The sequence below is a fragment of the Clinocottus analis genome, unplaced genomic scaffold, assembly GCF_023055335.1.
Source record: "Clinocottus analis isolate CAN_PGR_092001 unplaced genomic scaffold, fCliAna1.0.p SCAF_18, whole genome shotgun sequence".
Classification (NCBI taxonomy): domain Eukaryota; kingdom Metazoa; phylum Chordata; class Actinopteri; order Perciformes; family Cottidae; genus Clinocottus; species Clinocottus analis.
In genome coordinates this window covers 14,921,434-14,938,337 of record NW_027175909.1, presented here as the reverse complement: position 1 = coordinate 14,938,337, position 16,904 = coordinate 14,921,434, and the positions used below count along the sequence as shown (strand labels likewise).

Sequence of the window (16,904 nt, the reverse complement as noted above, 5' to 3'; positions counted from 1 at the left end):
AAGTCGTGGAAATTTGGTTAAAAGCCGTGGAAATTTGGTTAAAAGTCGTGGAAATTTGGTTAAAAGTCATGAAAATTTGGTTAAAAGTCGTGGAAATTTGGTTAAAAGTCATGAAAATTTGGTTAAAAGTTGTGGAAATTTGATTAAAAGTCGTGGAAATTTGGTTAAAAGTCATGAAAATTTGGTTAAAAGTCGTGGAAATTTGGTTAAAAGTCATGGAAATCCACTGGTCAGAGTGCATGAGCACCTGGTAAAGTGCCCGAGAGAAGCGGATGTATTTCATAGTGAGAGGTCTCTAATCCTTCTAGATAAGTTAATATAAGATATGATATACTTGTCATAACTTCAGAGATCATATTCTGCTTTGTTTGAATGAATAACTTGTATTATTTGGACTCTTTAGAGAAATTTGAAAATAACCTGAAGACCAAAAGCTTCTGGAGACCCAAGCGGGTCGACCTCGGCTTCGGCATCAACCACTACGCTGGAAAGGTAGCCGCCGCTCGTCTCTCCTGATGTAGTTTTCTTAACAAAGCGCCGCTCGGCCTTCATCACGCGTCCTCCTCCTCCTCTTCCTCCCTGCCTGAACTCCACAGGTGATCTACAGCGCCGCCGGCTTCTTGGCCAAGAACAGAGACGCGCTGCCGGCCGACATCGTGCTGCTGCTGAGGTCGTCTGAGAACGAGCTCACCCGCAAGCTGGTCACGCATCCCCTCACCAAGACGGGTAACGAGAGAGTTCCTTTAGCGCAGGGGTCCTCAAACTGTGGGGCGCGACCCTCTAGTGGGGCGCGGAGGTATTACAGGTTGTTTGTTTTTAAAATCCTTTATTAATCCCACAGTGGGGGGATTATTCTCTGCGTTTTACCCATCATCCTTAGTAATGAAGCAGCTTTGTGCTGCTGTAAAGCTCTGGAGCTTCTGTGCCTTGCTCAAGGGCACTTCAACATGAAACTATGGGGAGAAAACAGGGTCTAACCGGCTTCCTTGCTAATCTTTTTGCCAAGTATGAGTTATTTTTTGCACATACATAACTTTATTTGCATTGTTTTAACAAAGTGATTGCACATGTGATTAGTTGTTGTCAGATGGAGCAATCTGGTTTACTTGAAAGGGATTTAAATCTTCTTTAATCTATGAATTAAAAAAGATGGAGGAGTCTCAAGAAGTTGGACCATTTTGTTCCCGTGTTGTCGGGCGGCGGAGCCCGAACATTTTGCTTCCTCCAAAGTGGAGCGAGACAGTAAAAGTTTGAGAACCGCTGGTTTAAAGATTTATCTCAAAGCTGCCGTATGAAGCGTTTAACACCTGAAAGTAACCGGACTGGATCCTTTGAGACGGTTTCCTTTTTTTTACAGTGTTTTCTTCAGAAAGACGTATCATTAATTTATCCCATTTGATACAGAAATATCTCGTTCCTGTGCGTCCTACCTGTGTGAATCACTCCCTGACTCTCATCCTCTGTTTATTCCACAGGAAACCTCGCCCACACCAAGGGGAAAGGCGTGAACACCATGCGCAGCCCGCGGACCCCGACGCGCACCATCACCTTCGCCAAGGTACCGACAGCCTCCTCATCATCTTCCTCACCGAGAACTTCCCCCTGAGAAGTTTACAGTTTCTTGTATCCTAACCTTTCTTCTTCTTCTCCTTTCTCCTCCACATCTCTCTGTCTCTGCATTTCCATCGTAATAAGATGGGAGTGCTCACGTTGTACAATTCTTTCTCTTTCAGCGAGGTAATCGTCATATTTCCATATAGGTTGTGTTTGAAGGTTTTATTTGACCTCTACTCCCTCTAGAGCTCCTTTAAATGTGCATATAGATGCACATTTAGTGGTTTGTATGTCTAGTAGAGTCAGTCTTGTGTAGATCAAGCGTTGTTTTTTTACAGTTTATGCAAAAAAAATGAATTTCAGGGGTATTCGGGCCAAGCACTTTTATTTAGAGTTTTGATAATAAAGTCAAAATATCCGTTTTTAATCAGAGTTAATGCTAAATTTATTAAGTTTTACATTAATTCTCAACATTTCAACTTGACTCTGGAATGTTTTTTCCTACTTTGTTCTCGACATATTTCGACTTTATTCTCAAAATGCCAAAATAAAACACACCCTGGCTCTCTCAGTCTTGTACATGTCCCGTCCATGCATCATATGTACGTGTGCATGTCGTTGTGCTCATGCATGTGCATCCTGTAGAAGCTACATGCACACACGCTTCCCCGTCTCCATTAAGTCCTGTGAATGCGTCGCTGCAGTGGATCGTCTGCTTGCAGCGGCCGGCCTCCAGCTGAAAACTACATTTACTGAAATATCTTTCAAAATGAATCAAACACTACTTAAAACATATTAAATATGTATAGATATCAGCGTTAAATCTCCTCAGAATACTGACAGTAAGACAAGTTTTCTGAAATGTCGTGTTTAAATATTAAATATTACCTGAATTATTGTTTCATTTTGTCAACACGTCAGTCAAAGTTCTTTGATTATCTCCTTGAAAATACCGTCAGCCATGTTTTTAGAAGTACAATTGTGTATAAATATCGTAAAATTAAATACACTGAGGAGGATAAAAATAAAAATAAACAAACAGTTATCACCAAGAAACTCCCCCAGTTGATTATATGCATTAAGACAATTATCTTTTGTATCATAAGTTTGTTGAAATATGATGTTTAAATATGCAAATTAGACTTTATCTGATGCTATCGCAAATAAACAAATTAGTAAAATAAACATTTTGTCTGTTTCCTCTCCACTTATATCCATACAGACTATAAATATATAAAAACTGACCAGCGCATGAAAATTACATTTTTTGCCTGCAGTGTCTCGGCTTAAAACGATTCCTCGAGAAAAACGTTAAAACTTTCAATTTTGCGTTGGAAGCGTTCAATAATCAGTCCGATTGTTGCCGACGGGCCAATAAAGCCCCCCCCCCCCCTCCCCCCGGGTGGATTTCTTTAAACTGGATTGCTCTGCCGAATGTTGCGCTCGAGGCAATTTGCTCACCTAAAAGCAATTGACAGCGGCTCCATTAATGAACGCTGTTTGATGAGTTCTTGAATCCATTTCCATTCATCTGCATGTGTGAGCGGGAAAAGCTCATCAAAGGCTTCGCTCTCGAGCGTCGGGCGCCGGCGGCTCGCTCTAAACTGCTTTTCTCCCCTCGGGGGGGGCGCCGAGAATTAGACGTGGAGCTTGTTACAATGTGGCCAAATATGTGCAGTTTAATACGTTTTTATTTTTATTAAGGGTGTGGGGGGAAATCGATACGGCATCGTATCGCGATATTTTTTGGCGATAATGTATTGATACACAGAAGCAGAGTATCCATCTTTTATTTAATCAATTCTAAACCTTTTCGGTCCTAGAATAGTAGAATATATTTATTTTTTGTTCACAAAGTTTTCCTTAGGGGACATTTTGCAGTTGGAAAAAAGCGAATGAATCGCAATATATCGCATTATCGCGATAATATCGTATCGGGACTTAAGTATCGTGACGATATTGTATCCATCCCTAATATTTATATTTATGTAGCACTCTGTGTTGTCTTTTTAGACTGTTCTGTATTAGCTCGTGGTTGATTAGAGCAGTTTTAAAGCTCGTAGCTTTTGTTTAATTTTGATTTTGAGACACTTTTTGCAGTCGTAGCTTCGGACCACTTGTATTCATGCAGATATTACACTTGATATCAATTTTTTGCGTCTCTTTTGCAGTCTTCACGGGATTTAAAGCTCGTCCCCGAAGAGAAACGCTTGCTTCCTGTGCATCTTGATGACACAGTACGAATGCAAACGGTGATTGGTGATATTAAAAAAAAGCTTAAATATGACCTACATTACCGCTTCTGAAGACGTGACTAGTTGTGAACTCTCTGCGTTCACTTTGTCCTCTCACGTCCTCTCACGCTTGGCTGCAGCGTTCCCTCCCCGCCTCGTGGAGTAGTTTGTGAAGCTTTATGTCTGCGGTTGGCCGTGAATTATGCGGATTTATGACCGGCTCTTGGTGTTTGTCTCGTTCAGCCGGGAGAACCTGCAGACGCTCCGTCCCACCCGAGAGAAACCACCAACATGAGGACGCAGACGGTGGCTTCCTACTTCAGAGTACGTGTCCTCCCTCAGGTCGTCTCCTTTAGGTGTCAGCGCCTTTCCTTTAGCAGACAACTGTCTCTCCTCTGACCAACAGCGTCACAGAAACCCTGTACTAGTTGCCTTAGAGGTTTATCAAGTTCCCTTATAGGTTTATAAGTTGCCTTAGAGGTTTATAAGTTGCCTTATAGGTTTATGAATTGCCTTATAAGTTTATGAGTTGCTTTATCGGTCTATAAGTTGCCTTATAGGTTTATCAAGTTGCATTATAAGTTACTTTACATATTTATAAGTAGCCTTAAAGGTTCATAAGTTGCCTTATAGGTTTATAAGTTGCCCTTTAGGTTCATAAGTTGCCTTATAGGTTTATAAGTTGCCCTTTAGGTTCATAAGTTGCCTTATAGGTTTATCAAGTTGCCCTTTAGGTTCATAAGTTGCCTTATAGGTTTATCAAGTTGCATTATAAGTTACTTTATATGTTTATAAGTAGCCTTAAAGGTTCATAAGTTGCCTTATAGGTTTATCAAGTTGCCTCATAGGTCTATAAGTTGTCTTATAGGTTTATCAAGTTGCCCTTTAGGTTTATAATACTTTTGAATATTCATGAACATGTAATGTGGAAAGTAACTAACGCTGTCAGACAGTGAAGTGGAGTTAAAAGTACAACATTTACCTCTGGAACCTCGTGGCGTTAAAGTGTCATGAAGATGTAAATTCTCCAGTGAAGTACCTCTTCCTCTCTTCCTAGTACTCCCTGATGGACCTGCTGTCCAAGATGGTGGCCGGTCAGCCTCACTTCGTCCGCTGCATCAAACCGAACAACGACCGGCAGGCCAACAAGTTCGACCGGGAGAAAGTCCTGGTGCAGCTGCGCTACACCGGCGTGCTGGAGACCGCCAAGATCAGACGGCAGGGCTACTCCCACCGCATCCAGTTCTCCAACTTCATCAAGAGGTCAGCAGCAGGAGGAGGAAACCAGTGTGTGTGTGTGTGTGTGTGTGTGTGTGACTCCAGCTGACCAGCCTGACCGTTGCAGGTATTACATGGTGGCGTTCCACGCTCACGAGGAGCCGCCCGTGACTCAGGAAACATGCGCCTCCATCCTGGAGAAGGCCATGCTGGAGAGCTGGGCCATGGGCAAGACCAAGGTGAGAGCTCTTGTTTACTGTTTTATACGGGATATTATATATATTATAATAGTATATATTACATATATATACTATATTATATATACTGTATTATACAGGACTATGTTTTCAAACTAAAATATGTAGTTATGTCTACGGAGAGAGGGAGGACGTCACAAGACCGAGACAGAACGTCATGGCGTTCCCTCGCTGGCTTCCCACTGGTTTCCCACTGGCTTCCTACTGGCTTCCCACTGGCTTCCCACTGGCTTCCTACTGGCTTCCCACTGACTTCCCACTGGCTTCCCACTGACTTCCTACTGGCTTCCCACTGGTTTCCCACTGGCTTCCCACTAGCTTCCCACTGGCTTCCTACTGGTTTCCCACTGACTTCCCACTGGTTTCCCACTGGCTTCCCACTGACTTCCTCCTGGCTTCCCACTGGCTTCCCACTAGCTTCCCACTGGCTTCCCACTAGCTTCCCACTGGCGTCCCACTAGTTTCCCACTGTCTTCCCACTGGTTTCCCACTGGTTTCCTTTACATTAGAAACCATTCATTCAATGCAACAATGCAGTATTGGCTTTTATTTTATTTTAATTATTTTACTTTTATTGACATAAAAGGCCGACAATCACTTGAAACCAATCCATGAAAATGGGTTTTAAGAAGTGATTTTAAGGACTTTATTGATTCTGTGATTGACTCTCTTTCCACGCTCAGGTGTTCCTGAAGTACTACCACGTGGAGCACCTGAACCTGATGGTGCAACAGGCCACGAAGCGCGTCGTCCTGCTGCAGGCGTACGTCCGCGGCTGGCTGGGAGCCCGACGATACCGCCGGATATTAAAGGAGCGAGAGCAGAGCGCTCTGGTGCTGCAGTCAGGTTAATAAACTCTGTTATCTACTGGAGCTCGCAGCGGCTTCCCCCAATGTTCCTCCCGCCGAGGCACGCTTTGAATTTCGATTGGTCGCTGTCTCCAGCTTACAGGGGCCATAAAGTGAGGAAGAGGGCGGCGGACGACAAGAGCAAAGCCAAGTTTGAGGCCTTCGTCGTCCAGTTTCAGGCTGGTAAGAAGAAGCCGAGGCAGAAAACAATCAATGTGTGTGTTTGTGTGTGTGTTGCATTGGTTTACGCTTCTTCTTCAGTTTGCAGAGGCTATCTCGCGAAGAAGAAATACAAGGAGTTGGTAGACGAGAAGAACAAAGCTGCAACCAAGATCCAGGCTCGCTACAGAGGACACAAGGAGAGGAGGAGCTTCAAGAGGAAACGGTACGAAAGAGAGGACACTTTACAACATGAAACACTGTTTTTTTTGTTGACAAATTGTTGTTTGTAGGGAAGAGAAAGAGAAAGAGGACGCAGAGAAGGCCCTGAAGGAAGAGGAGGAGGAGAAGACTCCTGAACCGGAGAAGCTCAGCGAGGAGGAAAACTCCCCTCCTCCCGACGGCGCCGCGGCGAACGAGGAAGATGAAACCAAGGCGGCCGTGGTGCTGCAGAGCAACTTCAGGGGCTACAAGGAGAGGAAGAAGTTCAAGGAGAGACAGAAGATGACGGCCGGGGCCGAGCCGGAGGAGACGCCGCCGCCGCCGGAGAAGGAACAAGGAGGCGAGCGGGAGGAGGAGAAGACGGGGAACGACGACGAAGACGAGAGCACGTACGAAGCCGAGGAGAACGACGACAGCGACCACACGCAGGTGCCGGAGGAGGACGAGCACGCAGAGGTGTCGGACGAAGAGGCGGCGGACGCGGGAAAAGCGAAGCCGGCGGAGGACGAGAAGGAGGAAGAGAGCGGAGGAGGAAGCGCCGCGGCGGGAGGAGAGGTCGTGAATGTGGAGGAAGAAGAAACCAGAGCCGCCACCGTCCTGCAGAGCAACTTCAGAGGTCACAAGGAGAGGAAGAGGTTGCAGGACGAAGGCAAGATCCCAGCGAAGAAACCGAAAACGGAGAGTCCCGCTGGCGGAGGAGAAGAAGAGGGAGGGCCCGAGGCGAGCGGCGCCGCGGGCGAGGAAGAGCAGCCCGAAGCTCCACCGCCGGCGGAGGAAGGCGGCATCGAGGCGGCAGGAAAGGAGGAAGGACCGACAGAAGCCGGAGACGCGGCGGGCGTTTCCTCGGGAGACGGAGACGAGGCCAAAGCGGCCGTGGTGCTTCAGAGCAACTTCCGCGGCCACAAGGAGCGCAAGCGGCTCGAGGAGGAAGGGAAGATCCCGAAGAGGAAGACGAAGAAGAAGGAGGAGGAGGAGGAGATAGAAGTAACGGCGGATCCTCCGAAAGAAGAAGAGCAGGCGACGCCGACGGAGGAGGAGGAGGAGAAACCGGCGCCAGAATCCACGCCGGAGGACTCGGGGGGAGCGGACGAGGAAAAAGCCGCCACCGTCCTCCAGAGCAACTTCAGAGGCCACCGGGACCGGAAGAAACTGAAAGCCGAGAGGGAGACGCGAGAGAAGACGGAGGGAGAAGCCGGCAACGACGATGACGACGCGGCAGAGGAAGGCAAAGAGGAGGCAGGAGAGGAGGCAGGAGAGGAGGCAGGAGAGGAGGCAGGAGAGGAGGCAGGAGAGGAGGCAGGAGAGGAGGCAGGAGAGGAGGCAGGAGAGGAGGCTCTGGATGTCGAGGACGTGACGATAGAGCGTAAAGAGGAGCCGGACGCTGAAAGAGAGAGGCTGGAGGAGGAGCAGGCGGCGGTGAAGATCCAGAGCAACTTCAGAGGCTACAAAGACCGAAAGAACCTGAAGGTCAACAAGCAAACAGCGCGGACAGAAGCGTCCCGGCTGGAGAGCTTCTCCAAACAGGTAAATGTCCTCCAACACGCTTCATTTTGGCTCCTCTTTTCTCCATATATGTATGTTTTTTGCTTCAAATCTCTCCAACAGGTCTCCAAAACGTCCCGGGACTTCGTGGCGCTGCAGCAGAAGTTGAACGAGATCATTCAGGCCCACCAATCAAACCCCGAGAGCAACGGCATGTTCGTGAGAGGAAAAGCAATCAACGGCTTCGCTCCTCGCAGCCACCAGTCGAGTAAGATCCTCCAGATAGAAATAGAAAAAACACATTATGAAGATTATTCATGATGCGTGTAAGAGCTACTGAAGCGGAGTCCACAACCTTGAAATATATGGAGTTGAAGACACTGCAGGTGAAGTGGGCCAAATATTTTAACGAATAGATATCACGGTGAAACTTCCCCAGTTGATCACTTACAGGAAGACAATATTTTTTTGTATTACAAGTTTTCCCATGAGTCATTATCTAGTGGTCATTTCTGGTGAATTTAGGAGAAATCTACAGATGCAAATAGATGATGTAGTAAAAAATAGGTTAAAATGTAAGTTTCCTTTACATTAGAAACCGATGCAACAATGCAGTGTCCGTAACTAAACATGTAAAACAGATTAAAGGTAATAATAATAACTTTATTTGACATAAAAGGACGACAAAAAAAGAAAGACGCAGAGGTGTTGTCGCCGTCTTTTCTCCCTCGTGATCCTCGATTGGATCGGGGCGACTCGGGGAAAGTCAAGCCCCCCCCCCCCCCCCCCCCCGACGCGGCGTCATCACAAGTGAAATCAGATCTGCGCGGGTGTGACAGGTGTGATTGCTTTCGAGCGGCGAGGGAGACGGCAAATTGAAAGTTCAACGTCTCGGAGCCGGCGGCTCAAATGTCTTGAGAGGATAATGTAATAATGATGTGATAATATCAATGATTAGCTTTTCTTCTAGCCGCCGTCGTGTGGGCTTAATGTGTCTGTGCGTTTCCAGTGTTTGTGCTAAGCTAAGCTTCCTGGCTGCTAGCTTAAAACCAACCAAGCGGAGTGATTATTGATCTTTTCATCTCACTCTGCCTGCAAACACGCATGTTTCCTGAAATGTTAAACTCTCTTTAATTGGAATTGTCTTACATGCAGTTTGACACACACACACACACACACACACACACACACACACACACACACACATACAATACGCCACCTAGTTTCCAGAGCAGTGCGGCGTTCATGTTTATCGGGGCGTGTTTGCCCTTTACCGGCTTTTCTTCAGCGCGCTACGACGCCGCAGGTTCAGCAGAATAAATTATCTGTGTTATTTCCAACGGCTACGGCAAACTCACCATTTTTAAATTACACAAAGTCACGAGCTGTAAATCTCATCGACACAATAAACCTCATCAGGATCATTTGTGACGCGCACAATGGAAGCAGAGCGATGGACGCCGGCGCCGTTGTTTCTGCTCGGGGGGGAAAAGGTCGTCAAATGTCACGTCGCGTTTTACCGACAATCACGGCGGGAATTAATAAGAGGGTTGTTTGAAAAATCGGCTTACGTCGTTTTGAGCAACACACAATGACCTTCAGGTGAAGTTGTCGTCGATGACATGACAAAAGTTTTCGCCTCCTTCACCTGAGAGCTGCTGCACACGACGGAGATGCCGGTGATTGATGATGAACGACGAGCAAAGGTCGCTGTCATATGTTAATAATTGCAATTACAATCGCGTCGCCCAAAGCGAAATATTGCTAACACTCATGACAAATATGATGGATTGCAACACACACCCACATGGCGGTATGGGGAGGGGTCTCGCTCTCTTGGTGCTCGGTACCGTGCGGCGGTGGGAACATGGATCGGTGCAACGTTACAGGACACTTTGTTTGTGTCAAAGGTCGTTTTCACTAAATCTCTACTGGAAACTTCCAGCCGGCGGCCTCAGGGCGCGTGGAGGGGAATCCAATCAGCCCAGCAGAGAACCATCGCACTCAATAGTTCCTCTCTGCAGCGTGTGATCATGATGGTCAGCCACAGAAGGGATGCTTTTTTAAATGCATTTGGAAAAGAAAACCTAGCTTTTGTTGCTTTTGTAGCTTTTGAAGCTTTTGAAGCTTTTTGTCTGAACCTCTTCTGAACGTCATCACGATGTAAAACAATTAAAACACCAGATAACTTCACATCTTGTGGTTAAAAGTCATAATCTCGACCGTGTCGCGCTCTCTGGCGACCCCTCTGGCGATACGCGGTAATTGCAGGTTTTTGTTTTTTTAGTTCCACGTCTTCGGATCGGTTTGTCGTCGTCGTTCTTTTCTGTGTTTGTACGGACAAAGAGCATTTTACATTATGAAAAATAAATGTGGTGAATTTTAGTCACATCACAGAAAAGGTAGAAAAATATCCTCCTTTACGTGAACCTCAGCTTCTCATACTGCGTGCAGGCCGAGCATAAACTCTCAATGGAAGCTCGCAATATAATCGTTGCAGCCAAAACGCACCGAAATAAAAAAGATCTGACCGCTTTTTGTAAAGAGCTGGTGTAAAAAAAGGTGTAAAAGTGCATTCGAGGTTTAGTTTTCAGCGTCTGGTCCGTTGCTCTCCAACAGGAACCTTTAAGCCGGTCAATATAAAAAACACTCACAATGTTTTTTCCAGTCTCGGCAGCGGACAAGAGACAGTCGCGGACGCCCCGCCGCACGCAGCAGCCGAAGACCCTGAACACACCGGAGGACTCCACCTATTACAACCTGATCCATGTGAGTCAGAGAGAGAGGAGCCACTTCAGATCGTTACTCACAAAGTCCCCACAATGCCGTATTGATCGGCCATTTTCTTTTTTCTCTCTGTGGTCCTCTTTGCTTCAACGTGTTGTGTCGGACGATTACATCGTCGTGTGCACCAGAGTTTCTTTTGTACATTTCACAAATGCTTTTTCTTCTGCAGTTTCTGTTTTTTTATATTCAATGTTTGATTCTTTTCAATGTTTTTATGGTTTCAGCGAGCAATCGCTCCTCACAAAATAGCTCTTTTTGCAGCACTAAAGGTTTGTTCACGATGCCGTCGCTTCTATCTATTTGATAAACAGTAAAATGCATCTAATCGATCATTTAATCAATTATTATTTGGAGCCATTCAACATGTAAAACAGTTGTTTTAAGCACTATTGTTTTTTTTTCTTCTTTTTTCTATTGTTTCTTAACATGATTGACCAGATGATTATTTGATTGCTCGCTTGTTTAAGTGTGATCAGTGAAGATCTTTAAGGCAATGAATTCATATTTTAGAAATGCTTTTATTAATTGAGACTTTAATAACTGTAACAGCTAAACAGTGGTTCCCAATATCGCTTCACAAACCTGCAGCGGGTCAAAAAAAGAAAGCAGAGCAGTCGAACAGGATAAACTGGAATAAATACAGTATCTGCATCATAAAGTCAAGTTTTTTCTTCTCGACTTTAACCGAGAAAAAGCTCAAATTTCATCAAGTAAAAGTCCCAAAACTATAAGTGTGATATTAGTTTAATGCCAGCTTGTTTTGGCCACGCTTCGTGTCGTCTGGAGACGGAGATAAGCGTTTCACGTTACAGGAATATCCGAGAAAACAGATGTTAAATGTTCACAATGTCAGAATAAATTTGGCGAAGACGTTTCCATATCCCATTTAGCGTATTAACCAACCCCAAAAAAACAACCTCCAGCGAGCATTAAAACAAATTTTTGGTGCAATTTCTCAATTTGTTCTGTAATTTTTCTGTCTCCATGCAGCTTTCCTAATGAAAATATGTTCATGGAAACATCATCTAGTGGTCCAATAGTCTCGGGCTGGAGAGGAAAAGTCAGAAACCGCATCACAACCCAAAATGACTGTTTGTTAACATTCGGCCTGTAAAAGGTCCAAACAGCCTTCACTTTAAGGGTTGAGAGCCAAAATGTTGGGAGCCACTGTTCTAAAAATCACTTTATTTTGCTTTTCCCCCGAACACGGAGACTACGAGCGTTTGATTGACGCGTGGTTATCTGCTCTTGTTTCTCTCCACGCAGCGCTCTGTCCAGGACGATAAACGCAAGCCCAGGAAAGAGGAGTAAGTGCAGCCGCTCTTATTTCAACCTGAATACAACAACCTATCGCTCCTTTTTAAGAGGCTGGCACGCCGCACGCCGGCTCGCTCGCTCGGCGCCGTCTGAATCCGAACTTAACGACCTGCAGGACCTCAACACGTCCCTCTGTGACATTAATTAGCCTCGGTTGCATCCGCTAAATATACTTACGCTTCACGTCGGGCTTCAGAAATATCAGTGTGGAGGTAAAGTGTGTGGATATGTGTGTGTGTGTGTGTGTGTGTGTGTGTGTGTGTGTGTGTGTGTGTGTGTTTGTGTAAATGTATGCGTCGCAGAGGCCACAAGGTGAGCGCATACCGCCCAGAGCGAGGGGGTGAAGATAGAGCGATAGGGCTGAGCTGAACAAGAAGGGGGCCCAGGGTACTTTATCACAGCAGTCTGAAGACACACACACACACACACACACACACACACACTGAACATCAAGGGTAATAATTTGTAAGCAGATAAATAAAGCCAGCGATGGACAGGAGCAGTTTACATGCATCATTAGGGAGGAGAAGGTCAGCAGGAAAGATAGCATCTCTGACAGAGGAGGAGGAAGAGGAGGAGGAGGAGGAAGAGGAGGAGGGGCGCTAAGAGGGCTGAAGACTAGACAAAGGTGGTGCTAGTAAACGAGAGTAAAGCCGTACAAAGAGAGAAATAGGGCGGCGGAGTTAATCGGGAGAGAACAATGAATTTGTATCCCGGCTTCAGAACGAGCTCATGGAGAGTTTTACTGGAAGGAAAACTCTTCATGACGTCGCCGCGCTGTCGTCACCGAGACACCGATTTCCAATAGCGGCCCTGGCGTTGATCAGCAGTGTGTGAAGCGTATTGATCTCCCTCGTGTTGGTTTGGAGGTCAGAGCGACGGCTCAGCTGTCTGGTCCTTCCTTTCCTCTGTAACGTGGATATTTGAGCCTCTGCCTTCTTAATGTAAGGATTGTATTTAAAGTAACCACCAAAACCAGAAGCATTAAGGTTTGTTTGCATCAGCAGGTGTTTTTAACTTCTCTTAATGTCTCCGAAACTCACCAAGTACGCACTTATTTTGTTATCAACGCACGTTACTTCAAATAAAGGCAACAAAACAATATTTTTGGGACACTTCTGAACCATTTTTAGTTTACAAAACCTACATATTTAAGCTTGAACTTCTTAGTGTGTCTGCAACCAACAACTCAACAATCTTTTTCTAAACCTCACGGACTTTTATTTTGAAAAGATTGTTCCCCTAACAAGCAGGAATGAACATCCGTTACAGAAACTTTTCGCAAAAGACGTCATGCAAACTGTTGTGTGAGGATACGTCGACCCCAGTGGGGTTGACCAACATGTCAACAAGTTGACCAACCAGTGCTTGCAGATGTATTTGTAAGTGTGTGTGTGTGTGTGTGTGTGTGTGTGTCTTCCTGTCTGCATCCCTTCTCTCTGTGCTTCAGTCCCGGGAAGCAGCTGGACGTGGACGACCAGTACTACCAGACGCTGACCTCCAGCAGGTCAGAGCCCTGCATCTCCTCGGAGGACCCGGCGCCCGGCGGCGGCGTGCCGGAGAGGAGGCCGGCCGTGGAGAGGAGCGGCTCCGTGGACGCCATGCGGCCGCCCGCCGCCGCCGGCGGCAGACAGAGCAGAGAGAGGGCCGCCACCGAACCCGAGCATCGCGCACCTGTGTGCAACGACAGGTGCGTACATCACAAGAATAAGAAGTATTCTCTAACAGAGTATCCTGTTAAGGTGGAGGTAAGTACGACTGCACGCTGAATAAGACGTTTTTTAAATGACCGAAACGTGACAAATAACTTTGAAAGGGTTGAAGTTCTCAGACCTGTCAATCAAAATGTAGCCCCGCCCTGAAGCATCTGCTTTATGCTCTATTTGACTCTCAACTCAACTATAATTTAAATGAAATCTAAATGAACATCATGTTGTATTTAAGAAGACTCAAAACTAGAGATTGAGATTATAAACTCATGTTTACAATGTTTACTGAGGGAATAAATGAAGTGAGAAGTGGAGACAGTTTCTCATAGAATTCTATAAAACAATCATTTTTAGTCGATTTTCTTGATTTGACATAATTTGTTAAATGCACTTTTTAAGGCCTTTTCATATAAGAAACACACACATGTTGTACATCACACATTGCAGAACAATCTCATCTCTCTATTTAATGAGGCAACATTGTCATGAGGCAAAAGTGTGAAGACAAAATATGACTCTAAAGCTGAAAAATGGAGTCTCAATTTGCAGCCTCACAGCTTCCAGGATCCGTCTGTTTCTTTACAGATCGGCTCTTTTAAAACACAACAACAACAACAACAAAGCCACACCTCCGACACTCCAGTTGGTCAAAGTGACAAACACTTGTACATATTTCATCTGTTTTCCTCCCGCAGCGACTCAGATAAACGATCGCTGGTGGAGGAGAAACAATATGAAATCTCTTCTGGGCTAAGAATCCTTTCATCTCGTGTCCTTCTCCTCTCTCTCTTCTCCTCTCTCTCTCTTCTCCTCTCTCTCTTCTCCTCTCTCTCTTCTCCTCTCTCTCTTCTCCTCTCTCTCTCTTCTCCTCTCTCTCTCTTCTCCTCTCTCTCTCTTCTCCTCTCTCTCTTCTCCTCTCTCTCTTTCTCCTCTCTCTCTCTCTCCTCTCTCTCTTCTCCTCTCTCTCTTCTCCTCTCTCTCTCTTCTCCTCTCTCTCTCTCTTCTCCTCTCTCTCTTCTCCTCTCTCTCTCTTCTCCTCTCTCTCTTCTCCTCTCTCTCTTCTCCTCTCTCTCTCTTCTCCTCTCTCTCTTCTCCTCTCTCTCTTCTCCTCTCTCTCTCTTCTCCTCTCTCTCTCTCTTCTCCTCTCTCTCTTCTCCTCTCTCTCTCTTCTTCTCTCTCTCTTCTCCTCTCTCTCTTCTCCTCTCTCTCTCTTCTCCTCTCTCTCTCTCTTCTCCTCTCTCTCTCTTCTCCTCTCTCTCTTCTCCTCTCTCTCTCTTCTCCTCTCTCTCTCTTCTCCTCTCTCTCTTCTCCTCTCTCTCTTCTCCTCTCTCTCTCTTCTCCTCTCTCTCTCTCTTCTCCTCTCTCTCTTCTCCTCTCTCTCTTCTCCTCTCTCTCTCTTCTCCTCTCTCTCTCTTCTCCTCTCTCTCTTCTCCTCTCTCTCTTCTCCTCTCTCTCTCTTCTCCTCTCTCTCTCTTCTCCTCTCTCTCTCTTCTCCTCTCTCTCTCTTCTCCTCTCTCTCTTCTCCTCTCTCTCTCTTCTCCTCTCTCTCTTCTCCTCTCTCTCTCTTCTCCTCTCTCTCTCTTCTCCTCTCTCTCTTCTCCTCTCTCTCTTTCTCCTCTCTCTCTCTCTCCTCTCTCTCTTCTCCTCTCTCTCTTCTCCTCTCTCTCTTCTCCTCTCTCTCTCTTCTCCTCTCTCTCTTCTCCTCTCTCTCTCTTCTCCTCTCTCTCTCTTCTCCTCTCTCTCTTCTCCTCTCTCTCTTCTCCTCTCTCTCTTCTCCTCTCTCTCTCTTCTCCTCTCTCTCTTCTCCTCTCTCTCTTCTCCTCTCTCTCTCTTCTCCTCTCTCTCTTCTCCTCTCTCTCTCTTCTCCTCTCTCTCTTCTCCTCTCTCTCTCTTCTCTCTCTCTCTTCTCCTCTCTCTCTTCTCCTCTCTCTCTTCTCCTCTCTCTCTCTCTTCTCCTCTCTCTCTTCTCCTCTCTCTCTCTTCTCCTCTCTCTCTTCTCCTCTCTCTCTTCTCCTCTCTCTCTCTTCTCCTCTCTCTCTTCTCCTCTCTCTCTTCTCCTCTCTCTTCTCCTCTCTCTCTTCTGCTCTCTCTCTTCTCCTCTCTCTCTTCTCCTCTCTCTCTCTTCTCCTCTCTCTCTTCTCCTCTCTCTCTTCTCCTCTCTCTCTCTTCTCCTCTCTCTCTTCTCCTCTCTCTCTTCTCCTCTCTCTTCTCCTCTCTCTCTTCTGCTCTCTCTCTTCTCCTCTCTCTCTTCTCCTCTCTCTCTCTTCTCCTCTCTCTCTTCTCCTCTCTCTCTTCTCCTCTCTCTCTCTTCTCCTCTCTGGCGTTCACAGACTCTCGCTTCCCAGAATGCACTCCACGGAGAGTCGGGCCGAGGACAACCCCTTCGACTTCAGACACCTGCTGAGGAAGACCTCGCAGAGACGAAGGCTCATCAAACAGTACTGACTGGACTATTCTGAACATGGCGATGTGTGAATCATATATCAAGCTGCAAGACATATGCATATTTATTCATCTACGCTTCTTCAAACAACTGCTGAGTCTCGTACATGAAAAGCATTGATGGTGCAAACAGGATGAAAGTAAATAATACAATGATTTAACCGTAAAACTGTTGATGGAGGTTTCATTCATGTGTAAGCTAGCAATGCTTCTTTAGCTCGTTTTGCTGCATCAGTTTCCTCTGGATGTTTATATCCATTTAAACATGAACTGTAACTGTGTAACATACACGTACACATCATGTAAATACTAAATCCATGCTCTTACACTTTAATACTTTGCATTTCAACCCTCTTCAGTGATGTATCTTTCTGAAAAGCTGCTTCTCTGTTGTCAAACTGTAAGAAATGTACATTTTCTCCTCCGCTGTAATCTGTGTTTGTTCATTTAAATGCAAAAAAAAATTCCATGTGATGTTCAATAAATCTTACATTTTGGCCGAGACGCTGCATCCAACACGGGTTCCTTTGGTAGTGTGCGGTATATACATCCTATTTAACTCATAATATATATATATATATATATATATATATATATATATATATATATATATATATATATATATATATATATATATATCACAAGTAAATTCTTCTTCATGTAGTATTTTTCATG

General features: G+C 45.6%; 1 protein-coding gene across 2 annotated transcripts in view; it reads left to right on the top strand.

The window, feature by feature from the left end:
- The window catches only part of myo3a (myosin IIIA), a 53,215-nt gene extending 36,452 nt beyond the window's left edge, over positions 1-16,763 (top strand). Inside the window, exons 22-38 of one of the 2 annotated variants that reach the window (XM_068582148.1) lie at positions 404-492; positions 597-726; positions 1,476-1,558; positions 1,696-1,737; positions 3,726-3,806; positions 4,032-4,112; positions 4,846-5,051; positions 5,134-5,245; positions 5,947-6,109; positions 6,208-6,294; positions 6,373-6,496; positions 6,564-8,016; positions 8,098-8,242; positions 10,643-10,743; positions 12,028-12,068; positions 13,529-13,768; positions 16,118-16,763. In XM_068582148.1, coding sequence (XP_068438249.1) covers positions 404-492; positions 597-726; positions 1,476-1,558; positions 1,696-1,737; positions 3,726-3,806; positions 4,032-4,112; positions 4,846-5,051; positions 5,134-5,245; positions 5,947-6,109; positions 6,208-6,294; positions 6,373-6,496; positions 6,564-8,016; positions 8,098-8,242; positions 10,643-10,743; positions 12,028-12,068; positions 13,529-13,768; positions 16,118-16,232 — 3,293 coding nt within the window. In that variant the 3' untranslated portion in view covers positions 16,233-16,763. The remainder of the gene's footprint in view (positions 1-403; positions 493-596; positions 727-1,475; positions 1,559-1,695; positions 1,738-3,725; positions 3,807-4,031; positions 4,113-4,845; positions 5,052-5,133; positions 5,246-5,946; positions 6,110-6,207; positions 6,295-6,372; positions 6,497-6,563; positions 8,017-8,097; positions 8,243-10,642; positions 10,744-12,027; positions 12,069-13,528; positions 13,769-16,117) is intronic. The other variant, XM_068582147.1, reaches the window with a different exon arrangement.
- Positions 16,764-16,904: the final 141 nt, after the last annotated feature.